This window comes from Mercenaria mercenaria, chromosome 17 (assembly GCF_021730395.1).
Source record: "Mercenaria mercenaria strain notata chromosome 17, MADL_Memer_1, whole genome shotgun sequence".
Lineage (NCBI taxonomy): Eukaryota > Metazoa > Mollusca > Bivalvia > Venerida > Veneridae > Mercenaria > Mercenaria mercenaria.
In genome coordinates this window covers 50,643,589-50,661,097 of record NC_069377.1, presented here as the reverse complement: position 1 = coordinate 50,661,097, position 17,509 = coordinate 50,643,589, and the positions used below count along the sequence as shown (strand labels likewise).

General features: G+C 33.8%; 1 protein-coding gene across 7 annotated transcripts in view; it reads left to right on the top strand.

The window, feature by feature from the left end:
- Positions 1-512: 512 nt before the first annotated feature.
- The window catches only part of LOC123537276 (calpain-A-like), a 41,736-nt gene continuing 24,739 nt past the window's right edge, over positions 513-17,509 (top strand). For 2 of the 7 annotated variants that reach the window (XM_053528147.1, XM_053528145.1), the window contains exon 1: positions 8,996-9,944. In XM_053528147.1, coding sequence (XP_053384122.1) covers positions 9,790-9,944 — 155 coding nt within the window. In that variant the 5' untranslated portion in view covers positions 8,996-9,789. Of the gene's footprint in view, positions 1,445-7,357; positions 8,921-8,993; positions 9,945-17,509 lie in introns of those variants that run through there. The other 5 variants (XR_008368034.1, XR_008368035.1, XR_008368036.1 and 2 more) reach the window with 5 other exon arrangements.

The following is a 17,509-nucleotide window of genomic DNA, read 5'->3' as shown; positions in this document are numbered from 1 at the left end:
AACACAACACTCTGTTTACAAGTTCGTAATATTAATTCATGCTTTTCATTTTACTGTCTCTGTTATATTTTTAGGATCATTGTATTATGTTTAAGTATTAGACAGGCTTATAGCCAAATGTGTTATCTTCGTTAAACAATGTTATTATTATTATTATTATTATTATTATTAACAAATGATCGATGGTCATTTGTCAATGTTAAAGTAGATAATGCATTTAAACATTTGAAAATAGTTGAGAAGTAAGACTATACGAATTCCGTAATCATTAAGAGACGAAGCAGTCGTTTTTGTTGTCGTTTTCTTCATTTGTTTTACTTTTAAACAATGACCTGACTCTGTTTTACGGAAATCATTTTGCAATTAATTGATTTTTTTTTTTGTAAACGTTGTGTATTGGCATTTGAAAGCCGATTTAAGAGAAACAATAGATGCAGTGTAATTTTAGATGATGTTTTGTAATATTTTACTAAAATCTGCTTTAAAACTGTTGAACAGTTAAGTTGTGTTCAAGTTTTGTAAATCAGTGCTTTGTTAGTTTAATTTTTTTTTTGTCTTTCGATTGTAAACTAAGTTAATAAACTAAGACTTGAACGCTTGTGAACAGCTTTCTTTCACTTTCGTCTTACCAGATGGATATCTTATTAAAATGCGGAAACTTGAGTGTATATTGAATGGAAATATGCACAGTGAATAGCGGGAATTTATGCTTATTTCTTACTACTGGAGATCTCGTGCAGGATTTATGCGCATTTACAGAACTGTGTTATAAATCAAAGAACGGCATTTCATTGAAACAGTGCGTAGCATCAAGGTGCTATGTGTATATCAAAATAAAAGACAAACAGCTCTGGTCGTTGTATACCAGTATGTACATGTCCAACAGTTAAATTTTTATCAAGACAGTGGGGAACACTAACTGCAAAATTGCAAGGTTAAGATAGTATTGTAGGGGACTTATAAACTGCAAATACTTATTGAAGGAATAACAAGAGAGAAGCGTAGCGAATGCTTAAGTGTTGTAACAAAAGTTTTACTACGTTTTAATACTTGCACATACGTATATGAATGACATAAATTAAGATAAATATAAATAGTTACTTGATATCAGTAATTTAAGGTCGATTTCATTCACAAAATAGGCATATAATTATTTCCATTATTAGTTATGCTCTTTTATAGAAGTGTTATTGAATGGGTAAACTATTTAAAACCCTGTATATCATATTAAACTTTGCAAAAATCTTTAGCCATTATTAATGTAAAGAAGGCCAGGGTAGTAACCTATAGTGCATACGGTGGTGTAAAATGAGAAATTCTTGGAACAAATTGAATGTTTAATAAGTGTTTAAATTTTCGATAGAAAAGGAAGATTTTAATTTTCGGAGAAATATTATTTGCCGTTGCGAACGGTCTGTTACAAATGTGATATTACCAGCGCCAGGTAAGAAACGTTTTCAAGAAGCTCATATTTAGATGAGGTTGACAGTAATGAGAACGGAAAGCAGCATGGTGATTATTTGTGTGCACAAAATTTCTCCATATCTCACACATTATGGTTTTTGACAGTTCGTATTAAGTTAACATCAGACACTTACCGTGTAATTAACGCAATAGAAATCTTTTCTAAATGTTTACATATTATTTAAACTTTCTTATAATGAGGTGCTTTCTAAATTTCGAAAAATACACGGTATGATGAGCAATACACCTTTAGCAAACTAATTCATGATAATATTTGAAAAAATCAAAGATACATCCTTTCGCACGCTTGAACTAAGACTTTGAGCGCACCATGAGAAAACCAACATAGTGCATTTGCGACCAGCATGGATCCAGACCAGCCTGCGCACCCGCGCAGTCTGGTCAGGATCCATGCTGTTCGCTAACGGTTTCTGTAAATTAAATTGCAATAGGCTTTGAAAGCGAACAATATGGATCCTTACCAGACTGCGCGGATGCACAGGTTGGTCTGGATCCATGCTGGTCACAAATGCACTATGTTGGTTTGCTCATGGTGCGGCTCAGGTAAACATTCAGAAAAAGATTAACATATTAGTAGCGACTTTTAAAGAAAGAACAAATACATGTATGTATTTGAAAACAAAATCAAAAGATAATTTAATTCTTTGCATTTAAAGTTTGTATTGTGCAACAAAAACTTAATTTAAGAATAGTGATAGCCAAGCTGTATATATTTTATTATCATAATCTTTTTGTTTCTTGTTCAACAAGCTTGAACCGCTGATCAGAGCTACATCTGAAGCCTCCTTTGTCTCTGAATGCAGATGAAATGTAATATATCGCACAGTTCTGTTCGTGTTAGATTAGATTTAAAACCTCTGAAGAGGGCCTCCGTTACCGAGTGGATAAGGTCGCTGACTTCAAATCACATAGCCCTCACCGATGTGGAGCATCACTCGGGACGTTGAATTCTAGTGAGGAAGCCATCCAGCTGGCTCACGGAAGGTCGGTGGTTCTATCCAGGTGTCCGCTCGTGATGAAACAATGCACGGAGGGTCATCTTGGATCTTCTCTCTCCATCAAAGCTGGAAAGTCGCCATATAACCTATACTTGTATCGGTGCGACGTTAAACCCAACAAAAACAAAACAAAACCTCAAAGATTTGTACAAGTATATGTGATGTGAAAGACAAACTGATGATAGACAAAACTTATGTTAAAGGACAAAATGCATGCCTTTGTTATATGTACCTTATTCATTATTTCTTCACAGTTTTCCTATACTATATATTTCAACAGACCTTTTTGATTTTTCATCATCATAATGTAGTAGTTCCGCACCACTTAAGCCATATCAATGACTTAATCCGCGTTTTGTTGTTTAACCTTTAAATAACATTTGTATATCGTTAACATATCCCTTCATAGCGTTTTGTTAAACCTTTCAACAAAATATATTTTATCTAAAATCTATAAAAGGTGCAGACATTATCTCCATATCAAAAAAAATGAATAGAGTTTGACTTAATAATAGTGGTACGTTATTTACCATAATGTTAGCTATATAACGATAATCTGTATATACTTTTGAATGGAATGCCTACAAAGTGCCTGCAAAATAAGCTATATTGCACAAAGTGTTTTCAATAATCCAAGATTATGTTAAATATGTGCTTATCATAAACCTCCTATAGGAGTTAAGTAGAGATTGTAACTTTGTCTCCGGATACTCAAACCATTCACTAAGCTAACTAAATCAGTGATTAAACACAAAGGGTGCTCCGAACCCACAGATGTAAAGGGTGAGTGACGCAATGTCAGTGACACATTCTACTCCCGACACCAGCAGAGCACCTTAAATAGGGGTGCTCCGAACCCACAGATGTGAAGGGTGAGTGACGCAATATCAGTGACCCATCCTGCTCCCACACCAAATACAAAAAGTACCCAAGTGGTGCTCCGAACCCACAGATGTGAAGGGTGAGTGACGCAATGTCAGTGACACATTCTGCTCCCACCTTAAATACAAAAAGTACCCAAGTGGTGCTCCGAACCAACAGATGTAAAGGGTTAGTGATGCAAAGTCAGTGACTCATTCTGCTAAAGGCTCCCGGAGAAAGTAGAGCACCTTGAATATTTATTAAAGTACCCAAACGAAGCTCCGAAGAAAGATGTAAACGGTTAGTGACGCAAAGTGAGTGACTCATTCTGTCACAGAGGCTTTCGGAACCAGCAAAGCAACTTGAATACTTAATTAAAATGGCTTTTCTAACTCAGCAGATATTTTTAGTGCCATTTTGCATTGGATTTTGCGGTGATATTGATGATTGTTGTTAACATGGAGTTTTTAGATAATTTAGTGTCCTTGATAACAAGGATTTATTTTACAAACTGACTAAACAGTCAAAACCAAAATTTGACCCACTTTAGAAAATTCCTTGTCCCCTTATTCTAGTTCATCTTTTACAAACACATGATGAATAAATTACATTGGAAAGAGGTTTTTACTTTAGCCAGGGCATATTCTTTGTTTTTAATACTTTTAATCGATCTTTTTTTCTACTTTCCATGTCGCCAAGTATACTGAGACAAATAATAACTCTGTTGATAGCACTGGAGTACATCTGTGCGCCAAAATTATATGCAGTATTATGAAAGAGGGTTCATTATAATTGCGGAAGGACATTTTCAATAGCATAAGCACAAAATGCATTCATCCCGGTCATAATTATTACTGTTGCCTTAAACAGTTCTCACCTACCGTAACAATATCTAATATATTAACAAGGTATTTTGAAAAAGGTATACATGTGACAAAAGTGACACAAACTGTCGTCAAATGATATAACTTTATTAAAATAACACCATTGTTACTATCTGATAAGTAAATATTTCTGATATTATTGTTTCCAGTTCATTTTTATTTTGTCGCGATTTAAAATCTCTCCTCCGGAGACTTCTTCAAATGTACGTGATAACAATGGTGTTTTCCCTCTGTGTCTGTATCATATACCTTGAATGCATCAGTAAGAAGGCTTGTTTTCAGTATATGCCATCAAGGTATCGAACCGTTATCAAATATTGAAATAATTTTATCTCTTCCGTAACGTATCACTTCCGTAACATAACATTTTAGCTGTTCTAACTGCCTACTGAAATGCGGAAAGCACAATAAAGTTTTTCTCATGCGTCACTCGAAGGAAGCAGAGGCTGATCTGCAAAGGCTTTTAGGTGTAATTTTAAATTATTTGTGGAACAGTATTTCAAGTAAATGAGATAAGTTCATAGTTATATATAAAAACAAGCATTATCCTACATAATGTTTATGAGATTATGTTTTAAGGTGTTTGAATGTGTTTTCTCTGCTTTTCCAATTGGGTTTGAACGTAAAACTATACGTAAAATATAGCGCTGAAATAAATATGCCTCTTTAAACATGTCCGTTACGGAGGCGATAACGTGTTCATAAATTCCAGTGCGACATTCAAATTCCATACATGAACATTTGGCCAAAGAGATATGTCAAAACGGACTCTGAATCAAGAAATATATATTTTTTCTGACTATTTTATCTGAAGAAAAGTGATATAGAGCTTGATTTTTCCTACAATAACGTTATGGAGGTGAGATAATTTGTCTGACTGCATTGAACTTGTCCTTGTTTAGTTACTGCACCCAATATGATCTGGTTTCAGTAATTTTCTCGTCATTATGTAATATTTAGTATCTTACTAACTTTTTTAAAAAGTAATGTGACTTCGGCGACCACATGTTTTATTTTGTTACCGAGAAGATATTATGTTACGGAGGTTACATAGAAATTTTGTTATTTATGTTGTTGAAATAAGGTATTCTTAGACTTGTTTTATTGTAATTAGGTTTCTCTGAATTTCCTTTTCTGACAAATTTGACTATTTTTCGTCCATGTGCAAAGAAGATGTAGTGGCACATATGACTTACAATGATCTGAACGGACTTAATCAACCCGAGTCTGCTATTATTTTAGTTGACTGCATTCTTTGCTTTCAAAGAATCTTTACAGAATTTATTATCCAGTAGAAACTGTTGTATGTTGAACGTCCGAAACATCGATGTGACAGAATGAAAAACAGAAAATGTTAGTAAGGAAACGTTAATTAACATTATTTAGTGAGTTGGAAGTGTTCAGAGAATGGTAGACAAACACACTAATATCAGAAAGGTAACCGAAAAATGCAAATTTAACTGTTGCTTTCAAATCACAGAAATTTGTGTGCGAGGAGACACAGCTGGATGGCTGCGTAATTTAAGACATGGCTCCTGATAAAGTTCTGATTAATTTTCTTCCTGAATCTTGAAAATATTGCAACAAATGCAAAGTCCAAGATGTAAAATGAATAAAAGAAATCAGACGTATACAAAATAGCTGATTATTTAGAAAAGACAGGAACATGAAGAAATGTTTGATGTTCTTTGACGGAGATCGTAGATGGATAGAAAGCCTGCATCATGAGAGGGATTTATCATTTGAACTTTATCTAAAGAGCCCTGACATTTTATATTATGCTCATTAATCGTTTACACACATCAGTTTGATTATAGGCTTAACTATACATGTAACACAATTTCCGTAACGCATTATCACTTCCGTTACTAGATGCTCCAATATTTGCTGTATATACAGATTTTGTATAAATGCCACAGATGGTAGTTTAGTTTAGTTGCTGTTCAGTCTTTTGCAGGTTATTGTTTGAAAATGTACTGTTTCAATGGCTGTCTCTTTAATGAAATGTATTGTTTTTTAATTTAAGTTAGGTGACAGGTTTCTAATACTTAAGCACTGCCGGAACTGTAATATGTCAACTTATTGTGTTTTAACCAATTCTTTAAAGCATTTGATAAAGTTCCAAAACCATGTTCCCATGGTAGAAAAAAAAACAATAATATATTCTTTAGGCTTATGTTTTCATTTCGTTGTAAATTTTATCACTTCCGTAACGGAGTTGTATGTTTTTAGAATCGCCATTCCAACACTGTGATACATCCGCAAGTTAGCCCGCTCGCTTAGCTCAGTAGGTAAGAGCGTTGGTCTACGGATCGCGGGGTCGCGAGTTCGATCCTCGGGCGGGACATATGTTCTCCGTGACTATTTGATAAACGACATTGTGTCTGAAATCATTAGTCCTCCACCTCTGATTCATGTGGGGAAGTTGGCAGTTACTTGCGGAGAACAGGTTTGTACTGGTGCAGAACCCAGGAACACCGGTTAGGTTAACTGTCCGCCGTTACATGACTGAAATACTGTTGAAAAACGGCGTTAAACCCAAAACAAACAAAAACATCCGCAAGTTTTTGTGTGGTGTTAAGGACATTCTAAATTGACAGAGGGTTGCCAATTTTCTTATATACGATGCTCAATTTAATAATTATAACGAGTGTAAATATTCAAATTTTTATTTTAAGAAATACAGCTTAAAATTGTTAGTCATATACCTTTATTCTCTCTCGGTATTGACGGTAGAAAATGTCATATTGATTGGATTGTGTGTCTGACGTGTTTATCAATTATGTTGCATTAAAGTGTTTCTTTTGAATAAGTAATTGCGTTATTGTTTAATTTCTTAATGTCCAAAAATATAGATGGTCACTAAAATCTACCCTCCGTAACATGAGTAAATGCACATATGTATCAACATTCGATATTGTTTAAACGCTATCAATGTTGTGATAGAAATTTTTCATTAACAACCAGGAGATGTTGGACTTTTAAATACTATAAATTAAGAACTGTTATTTAACATTCACATTTTTAAGATTTTTCAAATTTTAAGTGGGTCGAATTTTTTGTTTTGCTGTAAAACAGGCACTAAATATAAGCTGTAGCAGATGCAAACTAAAACTAAAACTGTAATGTGCAAGGTGCTTAATATATTGTTGGTGTTCGAAGGTAATAAATGGCAACAATTGAGCAAAACATATAAAACATTTTCAAGACATCGGTAGACACACTCGGGAATAATATGAAAACACGCGTGTCTACTGTCGCAAGGTACGCCAAAATCTAAAATGTAATGACGCATAAAGTAAAAACTTGTCTATGAAAATAAGACATTTTATTAATATTTCGCTCCATTACTCAAGACAAATAGCTTTACAGATGGGCAGTGAACCAAACAGAGCGTATGTTCCGTAAAACACCTGCTGTACATATATAGAAGTTCATATATCTTTTCGTGAGGTTCGCATGTTCCGTATAGACTTTTGTTATAATATTTGTCTTTTCTTCCGTTCAGCCATGTATGTGTTAGAGACAACCGGTAAAGAGAAACCGAACGGCTCTAACAATCCACAAGTTTTATTTCTGCTGTACACGTGTGTAGTGTATTTTAACATATGAAGAAGGACCACATTTTGACTCTTCTGGGAGCAAGTTTTTATTTATAGTTTAGTACATGCGTCACAGGGCATTCATTAAAATTCCTTTGACGGGTACAAAGGGATGCTCTTTGTGTGTCCCATTGCACATTTCGAAGTTAGATTATATAAAACCATATACGGACAAAGCGAATACATATCATTGAAAACATCGCAACAGATGGTTACACATAACATTTATGATTTAACCGCTAATGGTAGTCTAGACCTGACGCTTTCTGTAGGCAGCTCTGAAGCATTTTCTCATTAAAATAAAAGACCAAAAAAAAAAAGAAAAATGCGATAATGCATTACATACAAATGCAATGTCATTGCTTATAAAATATATAAATACAAATAATGGGGAAAATGTGAGTCAGCAATAAATTTAGTCAGACAAAAAAAAAAAAAGAATAAAAAGGCAAGAAAAAATAAAACAATACTTGGTGACTAATTTAGCTCATTTTGCAAAAAAACGAAAAGAGTATATTACAATTGTTCATTATAAGTCTTTTCGCTTTATTCAACCATTATATAAAAGAAATATATCATTTTACATAAATCAATAGGTGTCAAACGGTCAAAGATCTAACGAATTTCAAAATTTACTTTAGAGTACAGGGTGTATTCACTTAGATACTTATCTCTTACAAAATATTACACAGATAAATGGTTTCTTAAGATGAAAATCTCCACACTTCATTTGCTGTAAAAATTACTTATAAATACATTGTTACTTTCCAGTTGAAATATAACCTATACTACCCTTAAGTAATCAGCGTTAAACGTTTCATTGCGCCTATCTAACAATCTTAGAGGTTTTTTTTTTCGTTTAAGATAAAAATCGCACATTAATTTAGAAAAAGTAGTAAATCACTGTGCGAAATTTCGTACAACTATGATGATTTGTCAAATTTAATTGATAACAAGACATGAGAAATTATGAAAGATCGCGAAGAATATTTGGATGTTTAAAAAGACTTTGAATCGAAACAAATAATTTAAACACTGACGGAAATATTTTATGCATGCCACTGTTTGGTAAAGCATGGGCAAACTAAAGGTATCTAGCACTTTTTACTATTGTTTATATCTAATGTAGTTTTTAACCAAACTATTTTTAGTAACATGATTAACATCATTTGCATGGAAGGTAAATTTAAGACAGTTATATATATATATATATATATATGTGTGTATATAAATTGTTATAGTCTCTTATATTCAATAATTGAATGGCAATGTACCGTATTTTACGTTTTTTACCTTTTAAAAGTTCAGAAGTACTTCTTTCAATGACGCCTTACATTTAAAAGACCGTTAAGTTATTTTTACAGCGATGAAAGTATGCAATTAGCAAAATTATAAGATAGGCACAAACGATAAAATTTATGACAGTGATTTATTTGAGATAAATGCTGTTCAAAATGTCAATTTTTATGATTTAATTACTTTGAATGCACTTAGTGACATAATGGAAATACAATCGAGCACGTATTCAAACATTCAATTTATACCATTTCAAGCAAAATGCAAAAAAGCTTGGGAGTGACAAGTATGATGCACAATTGACAAATTTAATGTCTCCTTATTTTTAATCAATTATCAGATGAAATATTTGTATAAAAGTAATTGTAATGTACACAAGTTTTTGTTTGGCGGGCAGGTAGACTTATGTACGTCCATGGGAAGTATATCATAATTCTAAGGCAGCCTCTCTTAAATTCAAATTTTGCACTATAGGTCATTAACATAAGCAACGAACATTAAATGCATTTGAAAAGATCAATACAACAAACACATCAGTGAAATGTATATTCCTACGCTATCAATAACATATACAAAATGGACAAAACTATGTTTACGTTTCATGTAAAAATGAAAACAATACATGCATAACTTTCTTTTCTAGATTTTTCAAGTCGAGTATAAATGGATTCACTGATGAGTACACCCAGGCGTTCTGTCGGACGTTCTGACAGTTTCAAGTCCTTAAACCAAACCTTAAACCGATCGTATCAATCTATTATCAGTTCCAACAACAAGGCAACATCGTACGAAACGTTGAGGGAGCGTGCTCTAGCCAGGTAAGTTTCTTCCCCCAAGAAACATCGAGGGAGCGTGCTCTAGCCAGGTAAGTTTCTTCCCCCAAGAAACATCGACGGAGCGTGCTCTAGCCAGGTAAGTTTCTTCCCCCAAGAAACATCGACGGAATGTGCTCTAGCCAGGTACGTTTCTTCCCCCAAGAAACATCGAGGAAGTGTGCTCTAGGCTCTAGCCAGGTATCTCTCTCCTCTCACTAAACACTGAGGTAACTTGCTCTAGTCAGGTGATTCCCTTCTTACACGAAACATGTAGGGAAAGTGCTTATGTCGCAATATATAACGAGAACGTGCTTTGGTCAGGTAGATCTATTATTTCCCGGAACATTGGAACATTGAGAGAGCGCGCTCTTGTCATGTAAATCCCTTCTTTTACGAAATCGAGGGAACATGCTCTAGCGTCTTCCCCTCACGAAACGTCTTGCCAGGTATGTAACTTATTTCCAGGAAACATTGAGAGAACATGCTCTAGCCTGGTATCTTTCTGCTTTCACTAAACAACGCGCGGCGGTGAACATTCTCTTGCAATAGAGCTCTTGGACCTTTCTAAGCGTGCTCTTGCAAGGCAATTTTATCTCTTATATCCGAAAATTGAGGGAACTGTGCTCTATCCATCAAAATCTACCAGGAAATTCCATACGAAACATTGAGGGAAAATGTATTAATTAGCTTCCTTTTATGATGTTATGTAGAGATATATAAACACGACTGCGCGTGCGTTTGTTTTCAAGGCTTGAATATACATTAAAAATTTGATTTGAACATTTGTACAATGATCCGAACCCTTTGCTAAGCGGGCTTTATGTAATGTTTTTTTTTTTTTTTTTTTTTTTTTCACAATCTTTATGAGCATATCATTAAAGGTAAATTGTGAGATTTAAAAAGTACGTGCATGCTTGCTGAATAACTATGTACTGCTTAAAAAATAATTTCTAAATATTAAGTCAGTTTATTCTTAAGTCATAATTGTTCCCTGTCTAGATTGTCTTTTCACGCATCTTCATCTCAACAAATTTAAGACTGCTGGTTGTACTTTTCTTCCAATAATACCAGATAATTCCTTTTCCTTGTCCTGTCTTGATGTATTTTCCGTTTAGATGAGAAGTGTCGTAGGGTAAATAGTGGTACCTATAAATCCTTAATGTTTTAGTTGTTTTATTTCATTTTCCCCGTTAATGTCCTGTCTGGTGTTCCGTACTTTTACCAAATCCTCCAATATTTATATATAGTATAAGGGAAGTAAATCATCGCCTCCTTTACTAATCTTACTAATATTTATGCATGTGACTTATTCCAACCAATCACGATCTGGTCACTCATAAATGGTCAATGTTTTGAAAACGTTTATTTGTTGATACTGTGCAAATAAAACCAAATATCTTCGGATATATTCTACATATATTCAGGTAATTAGCATTTATGTACTTTGTAATCATATTTCTTGATATAACTGAAATTCTGTATTGATATTTCATGTATTTAATGAATTATTACGAGTTATAAATTACTGTGTTTAGAGCGGTCAGTTACGCGCCACCACACCTATTGTAATGCTCGTTTGTTTACCTTTTTGACAGCTGTCATCTGTCAAATGATGTTTGTTATTTCTTGTTTATATTTACTATCTGTTGTTTTATATTTTCAGAGTACATCTATGATAGTAATGAAATCATATTGAACATTATTATTAAACCCATGATTGAACATTAAAAATTCTTTGTCATCCGACCCACCCCCTCATACAGCCATGTAGCCAAGTCATCTACAACTATAACATACTTGAGCTAGTTGGGAGCAAAAAGAAGGGTGACAAATGGCGCCCAACGTTTTATATGGGTTGCCTTGGAATAGTGCATAGTGAAATAAATGAATCAGCTATTGGAGATTTATTCCATAGTTCATAGTGATAACTAGTGGCCTACCTATTTAATGGATGAATGGGATGCTTTGGATTAACTGGAATACTTACACACCAGGGACCTGCCTGCCTGCCTGCTTGCCTGCATGCATGCAACTCTTCAGAACGGATTAATCGGTGCACCGCGGATACGTTTGGAATGGAAAACAGGACTTCAACAGGAACTTTAAACAACAGGATGGAATAGTGATAGTGCTTTTGGATGTAACTTTAACTGTGATCAAATTGTGATATAGACATTGTGTATAAACATTTGTGATATTGTGATATAAGGATTTTTGTTGTGACAGACGTGCAAGGTGTGGTGAGTGACTTTCTTTTTCACACATGTGATCATTATTTTTATGTACTTTTTGTTAAACTAGTTTGTTGTGGTATATTTTTGTGTGACATTTTGGTCCATCATTGTCATTGATTTAGATTCGAAGATATACTTTTCGTAAGACTTCAAGGGCACTTTCATACTTTTGTTTCAGCATCATTGATTAATACCAAACTAACCAGTCCTATATTTCTTATATGATATATTTCCTATATAGTTGATTGATATATTCCCTATATAGTTGATAAACTGTTGGGTAGCCAGACATCTTATAAAGGGTATAGTTGAATTCCACTGTACAGTGCTGTATATTAGTTTTATATCGGTGTGCAAACGGATTTTGTCTGTTTATACAAAGATATAAAATATATATTTCCTTCTTCTATGTTAAAGTGTCCATTTGTTTGCGTATTCATTACTTAAAAACTGTTTGTTGATTACCGGTAATTCATCGGTTTTGATCAGACAGCTACTTAGCCGTTTTTGCGTTAAACTTTTTGATCTGCCGTAAAATCGATAGTCGCTGTTCCAGTACACGGCTTAATTTTAATCGCATCGATACTTGCTACTGTATTTACTTACCGTCTCAGTGGTCTAATGCGTAAGATGCTCGCTTTGTAAACTCGCGACCAAGGATCGATTCTTGACGCCGGAACAATTTTTTCTTTCTTTTTTCAATTCCTTTTTTTTATTGCATACAATATATCAATATATACATACAATAAAATATATAGAGATATTTTATTTACACACATAGAAATACTAAAGTAGAACACTTACACACAACAACACATAACATAATACAAATATATACATGAAAGGCAGTTGAAATACATTGAGTAAAAAAAAAAAACAAAAAAAAACAGAAAATTGAAAATAATTTTCTGAAATGCATACTGTTGAATTGCAAGTGCTGAAAACATGAATTAAATTGAAGTGGAATGTAAAAAGGAGAAACAAGGGGAGAATATATTTGAAAATATAGAGTATATTCAGCAGATGCAGAATTATAGATTCATATGTGTATGAAGTACAGCAGAACTTAAGTGAAAAAGAACTACAATGAAATAAAAGTGAAATGAAATAGCATTGAATTGAAAGGAACTGCAGTGAAATAAAAGTGGAGTGAAGTAGAAATGAAGTGAAACAGAACTACACAGTGAAATAAAAGTGAAATGAAATAGAACTAAAGTGAAAATGAAGTATAGTATGGTGGAACTATAGTGAAATAGAACTAAAGTGAAACATAGAAGTAGAGTGAAATAGAACAAAGTGAATTATAAATAAAGGAAGAAGAATTGCAGTTGAAAAGGAGTGAAGTAAATCTAAGTAGAAATAAAGTAAAATAAAACTGAAGCTGAAAAAGTGAAGAAAAGTGAAGTAGAAACAAAGTGAAGTAAAACTAGAGTTGAAAAGGAGTGAAGTAAATTGAAGTAGAAATAAAGTGAAGTAAAACTGAAGCTGCAAAAGGAGTGAAGTAGAGTGAAGTAGAAACAAAGTGAAGTAGAACTGAAGTAAATTAGAAGTTAAGTGAAAAATAACTCAGTGCAGTGAAGTAGAAATAAAGTGTATTGGAGCTAAAGTGAATTGAAATAAAGATAAAGTGAAGTAGAACTAATATTACTGAAATTGAAATGAAACAGAGGTGAAATAGAAATTCTTGTGAAACACTGCCGAATATATGGTGCACAGAAAGGGCCACCATTGAATGTGTTGAAAAACTTAGTTTGAAGCTTGTTTGTAATAGAGAATGAACTCTGAAACTTTATGAATGAGAAATTGAATGTTTGAAGTGATTATTGAATGTATGGAGTACATATAGAGGCATAACTATGAAAAGACACTTGATAACAATAAATTATGAAATATATGGTTGCCTGAAACTGAATGAAAACAGTCGAAAGTTTGAAAAGTACGGTGGATAATAGAGACATCTTATCAATTAGATATATTTCTTTGTGAAGTAACTTGACTATTACCATGGCTCAGTACTTATCAGATAGAGAATTGAGAAGGATAGAACGACAAAGGAGGAAAGAGGAGGAAGAAGAAAAGAGGATGTTAGAAGAGCTAGATAGAGAACTAAAGGAGAGACAGGAGCAAGAACTGAGAGAATTAAAATTACAACAAGATAGAATTAGGAGTGAAAAACGTGCAAAGTTAGATAGAAGGAGGGAAAATTATAGAAAAACAAAATCAGCTAGAAGAAATGAAAGAACGTAAAAGAATGATGGAAGGAAGACAGAAATTAATGAGTAAATATTTGAACATTGATGAAAATGCTGAAGGCACCAAAGAGCAAGGTATGGTGTATGATAATGATCAAAGTGATGGAGAAATAAGTGATGAAAGAAGTGATGAAAGTCTTGATGAGTCTTTATACACTACACTGGATGATTTAGACCAAGAAAACACAGAAACGTGTATAAATATAGGAACACCAATATATGAAAGTTCGAACGTAGAAGGTGAACAGGATGAATTATTGAGAATAGAAAGAGAAATGAAGTGGTTAGAGGATAAAGAAAAGGAGAATAAACAAGAAAATATAGAACTAGAACACAATACAAACAGAACTACACGACAGTACAAACAGACAAGTGAAAAATTAGACAGGTCACGTAGACATTTAGAGTCGAGAAAGCATATGGAAGATGAACCTATAGTAAAAGCCTTGAAAGGAGAAGATGTAGTATATGGGGAAGAAATAAGAGGTGATAGAGAATTTAGTTATAATGAAAATGATGAGGAATTTGAACTTAAACAAAAGATTGAACAACTACAGATACAGAAAAGAAATGTTGAAGAAAAGATAGAACGAAACAAATTATTGAAAGACATGCAAAGAAAGGGAAAGAAAAGAAAAGACTGGAGGACTTACAGTTAAAGAAAGAAATGCAAGGAAAGAAAGCAGAAAAGTTACGGAAGCTGAAAGATGAAAAGGAGAGACTAGAACGTGCTCTTAACGTACAAGAGAAAACGTTAAGTAAGCTAGAGGAAGACGTCGAAAGTGAAAAATACAGAAACACTGAATCAGAGCACAAAGAAAAGAAAGAGGATGAACATGTTGCAAAAGGAAATAACCATTGGACAGGAAAATTGCTTAAACCAACAGTGCCCAGTTTGACTGAAACAACATTCGAGGAATGGAAGATAGAAGTGGAAGTTATTATGAAGTCTGGGTTGTATGAAGAAAGTTTGCTGAGACAGGCAGTTAGAAATTCTCTTTGTGGACAGACGAGAAAAATTTTGCTAACAATACCTCCGTCGACAACAACAAGAAATATCATAGACAAACTGGAAAGTGTATATGGAAATGTTAGATCTGGAGAATCTGTTTTAACAGAATTTTACATGGCAAGACAGAAAAGAGATGAAGGAATTGCAGAATGGGGTATTAGATTAGAGAGTATTATACAAACAGCTATAGAGAAAGGACATATACAAGAGAGTCAAAAGGATGAAATGCTTAAGACAAGGTTTTGGAGGCAACTTTATAATGAAGACCTAAAGAATGCTACAAGAATGTACTTTGAGACTGCAAGAACGTTTGAAGAATTGAGAAGGAAAGTTAGAATAGAAGAGAACGAAATGAAAAGTGCTCTAGAGGAACCCATAAGAGAGGAGAAACTACACACATTGAAGAGACAAACAGAAACACATGAACAGATGACAGTATTACAAGACTTAGTAGAAAGGATGAAGCAGCTGGAAACAGAAATCAGTAAGACAAGAGAGACAGAATATGTAGATAGAAGAAGGTACAGAAATGACAATAGAGCAGATACAGAATATCACAGGAAAGACGAGGAATACAGCAGTAGGGAAAAGAGATATTATGGAAACGACAAACGAGTTGATGATATATATGTTAAAGATTATGGAAGAGATGGAAGAGCTGATGATAAACATAATGGTGACAATGGAAGACACAGAAGATATGACGACAGATATAATAGATATGAGAGAGATTATAGAAGAGACGGTAGAAGTAATGAGAACTACTACAGAGATTACGGTAAAGGGAGTAGAAACGATGATAGATATAAGGAATATAGAGATAGAAGAAGATATAGCCCAAGAGATAGAAGAAATGATAGAAGAGATTACTTAGATAAAGAGAAAGAACAAAGATATTACAGGAATTATAGAGACACTAGAGATAGAAATGAATATGAAGAAAGAAACTACAGAGATAATAGACATGAGAGAAGATATACTCCAAACAATGACGATAAAGATAGTGCTAGAACAGGAAATGACAGAGAATATAGAGAGCTAAATAGAGATAACGAACAAACACGGAAGAAAAATGAAAATGAAGATAAGACGAGTACTTTAAACTCAAAGGCGTCTCTGTCGGGGGGCAGATAGGAGACAATGGAAAACAAGAAAGCTCCAAGAGAAAATCCATTTTTGATAGAATAATTGGAAGTAACAACATCGGAGACATTGAAATAGAAGAAAAGCATACAAAAGGCGTAGTCGATACTGGTTCAATGATAACAACGATGTCAGTTGAATTTTACAACTCCCTTAATCCAAAACCACAGTTATTGTCAATTAACGATTTCAATCTTCAGATCAATGCAGCTAATGGACAGAAAGTTCCATATCTTGGGTATGCTGAAGTTAGAATGTCCGTACCTTTTATGAAGGACACTTCATTTGACGTTCCAGTTCTGATTGTTCCTATGACGGAAAATAATCAAGATGTCCCTGTTATAATAGGAACAAATGTTATTCGTCTTTGTAGAGAGGAAATTACAGACCCAGTTTCCACAAATCTTCCAGAAGCTTGGGATATGGCATTTCAAAGTATCACCAATGAATCAGTAGGCATAGTCAAAGCTACACAAAGATTTACATTGCAGCCATATGAGACAAAGACCATCACAGGGTTTGTAAGAAAGGCAAAATCAGTAAAAGCTGCAGTTACTGAACCATGTCATGATTACCATTGTTCTTCAAGAGTTAGTGTGTGTCCAAGAGTTGTTGAACTTTGTAACCCTGGAAAAACTGCAAGAGTACCAGTTCGTGTTTTCAATTTATCAGCAAAAGCAATATCTATTCCAGCTAAGTCTAACTTATGTGATCTGCAAGAAGTTACAATTTTACGGGAAGCACCACTGTTTAACAAAGACGAAACAACAAAGAAAACAACACTTCAACAACAAACTGTAGATGAAGCTAGACAGGATGAAGAATTACCAGTTGGTGTAGAAATAGACAACACTAATTTGACAGAAGATCAGAAGCAACAGCTAAACAATTTGTTTTCTAAATGGCACCACATTTTCTCAACGGGTC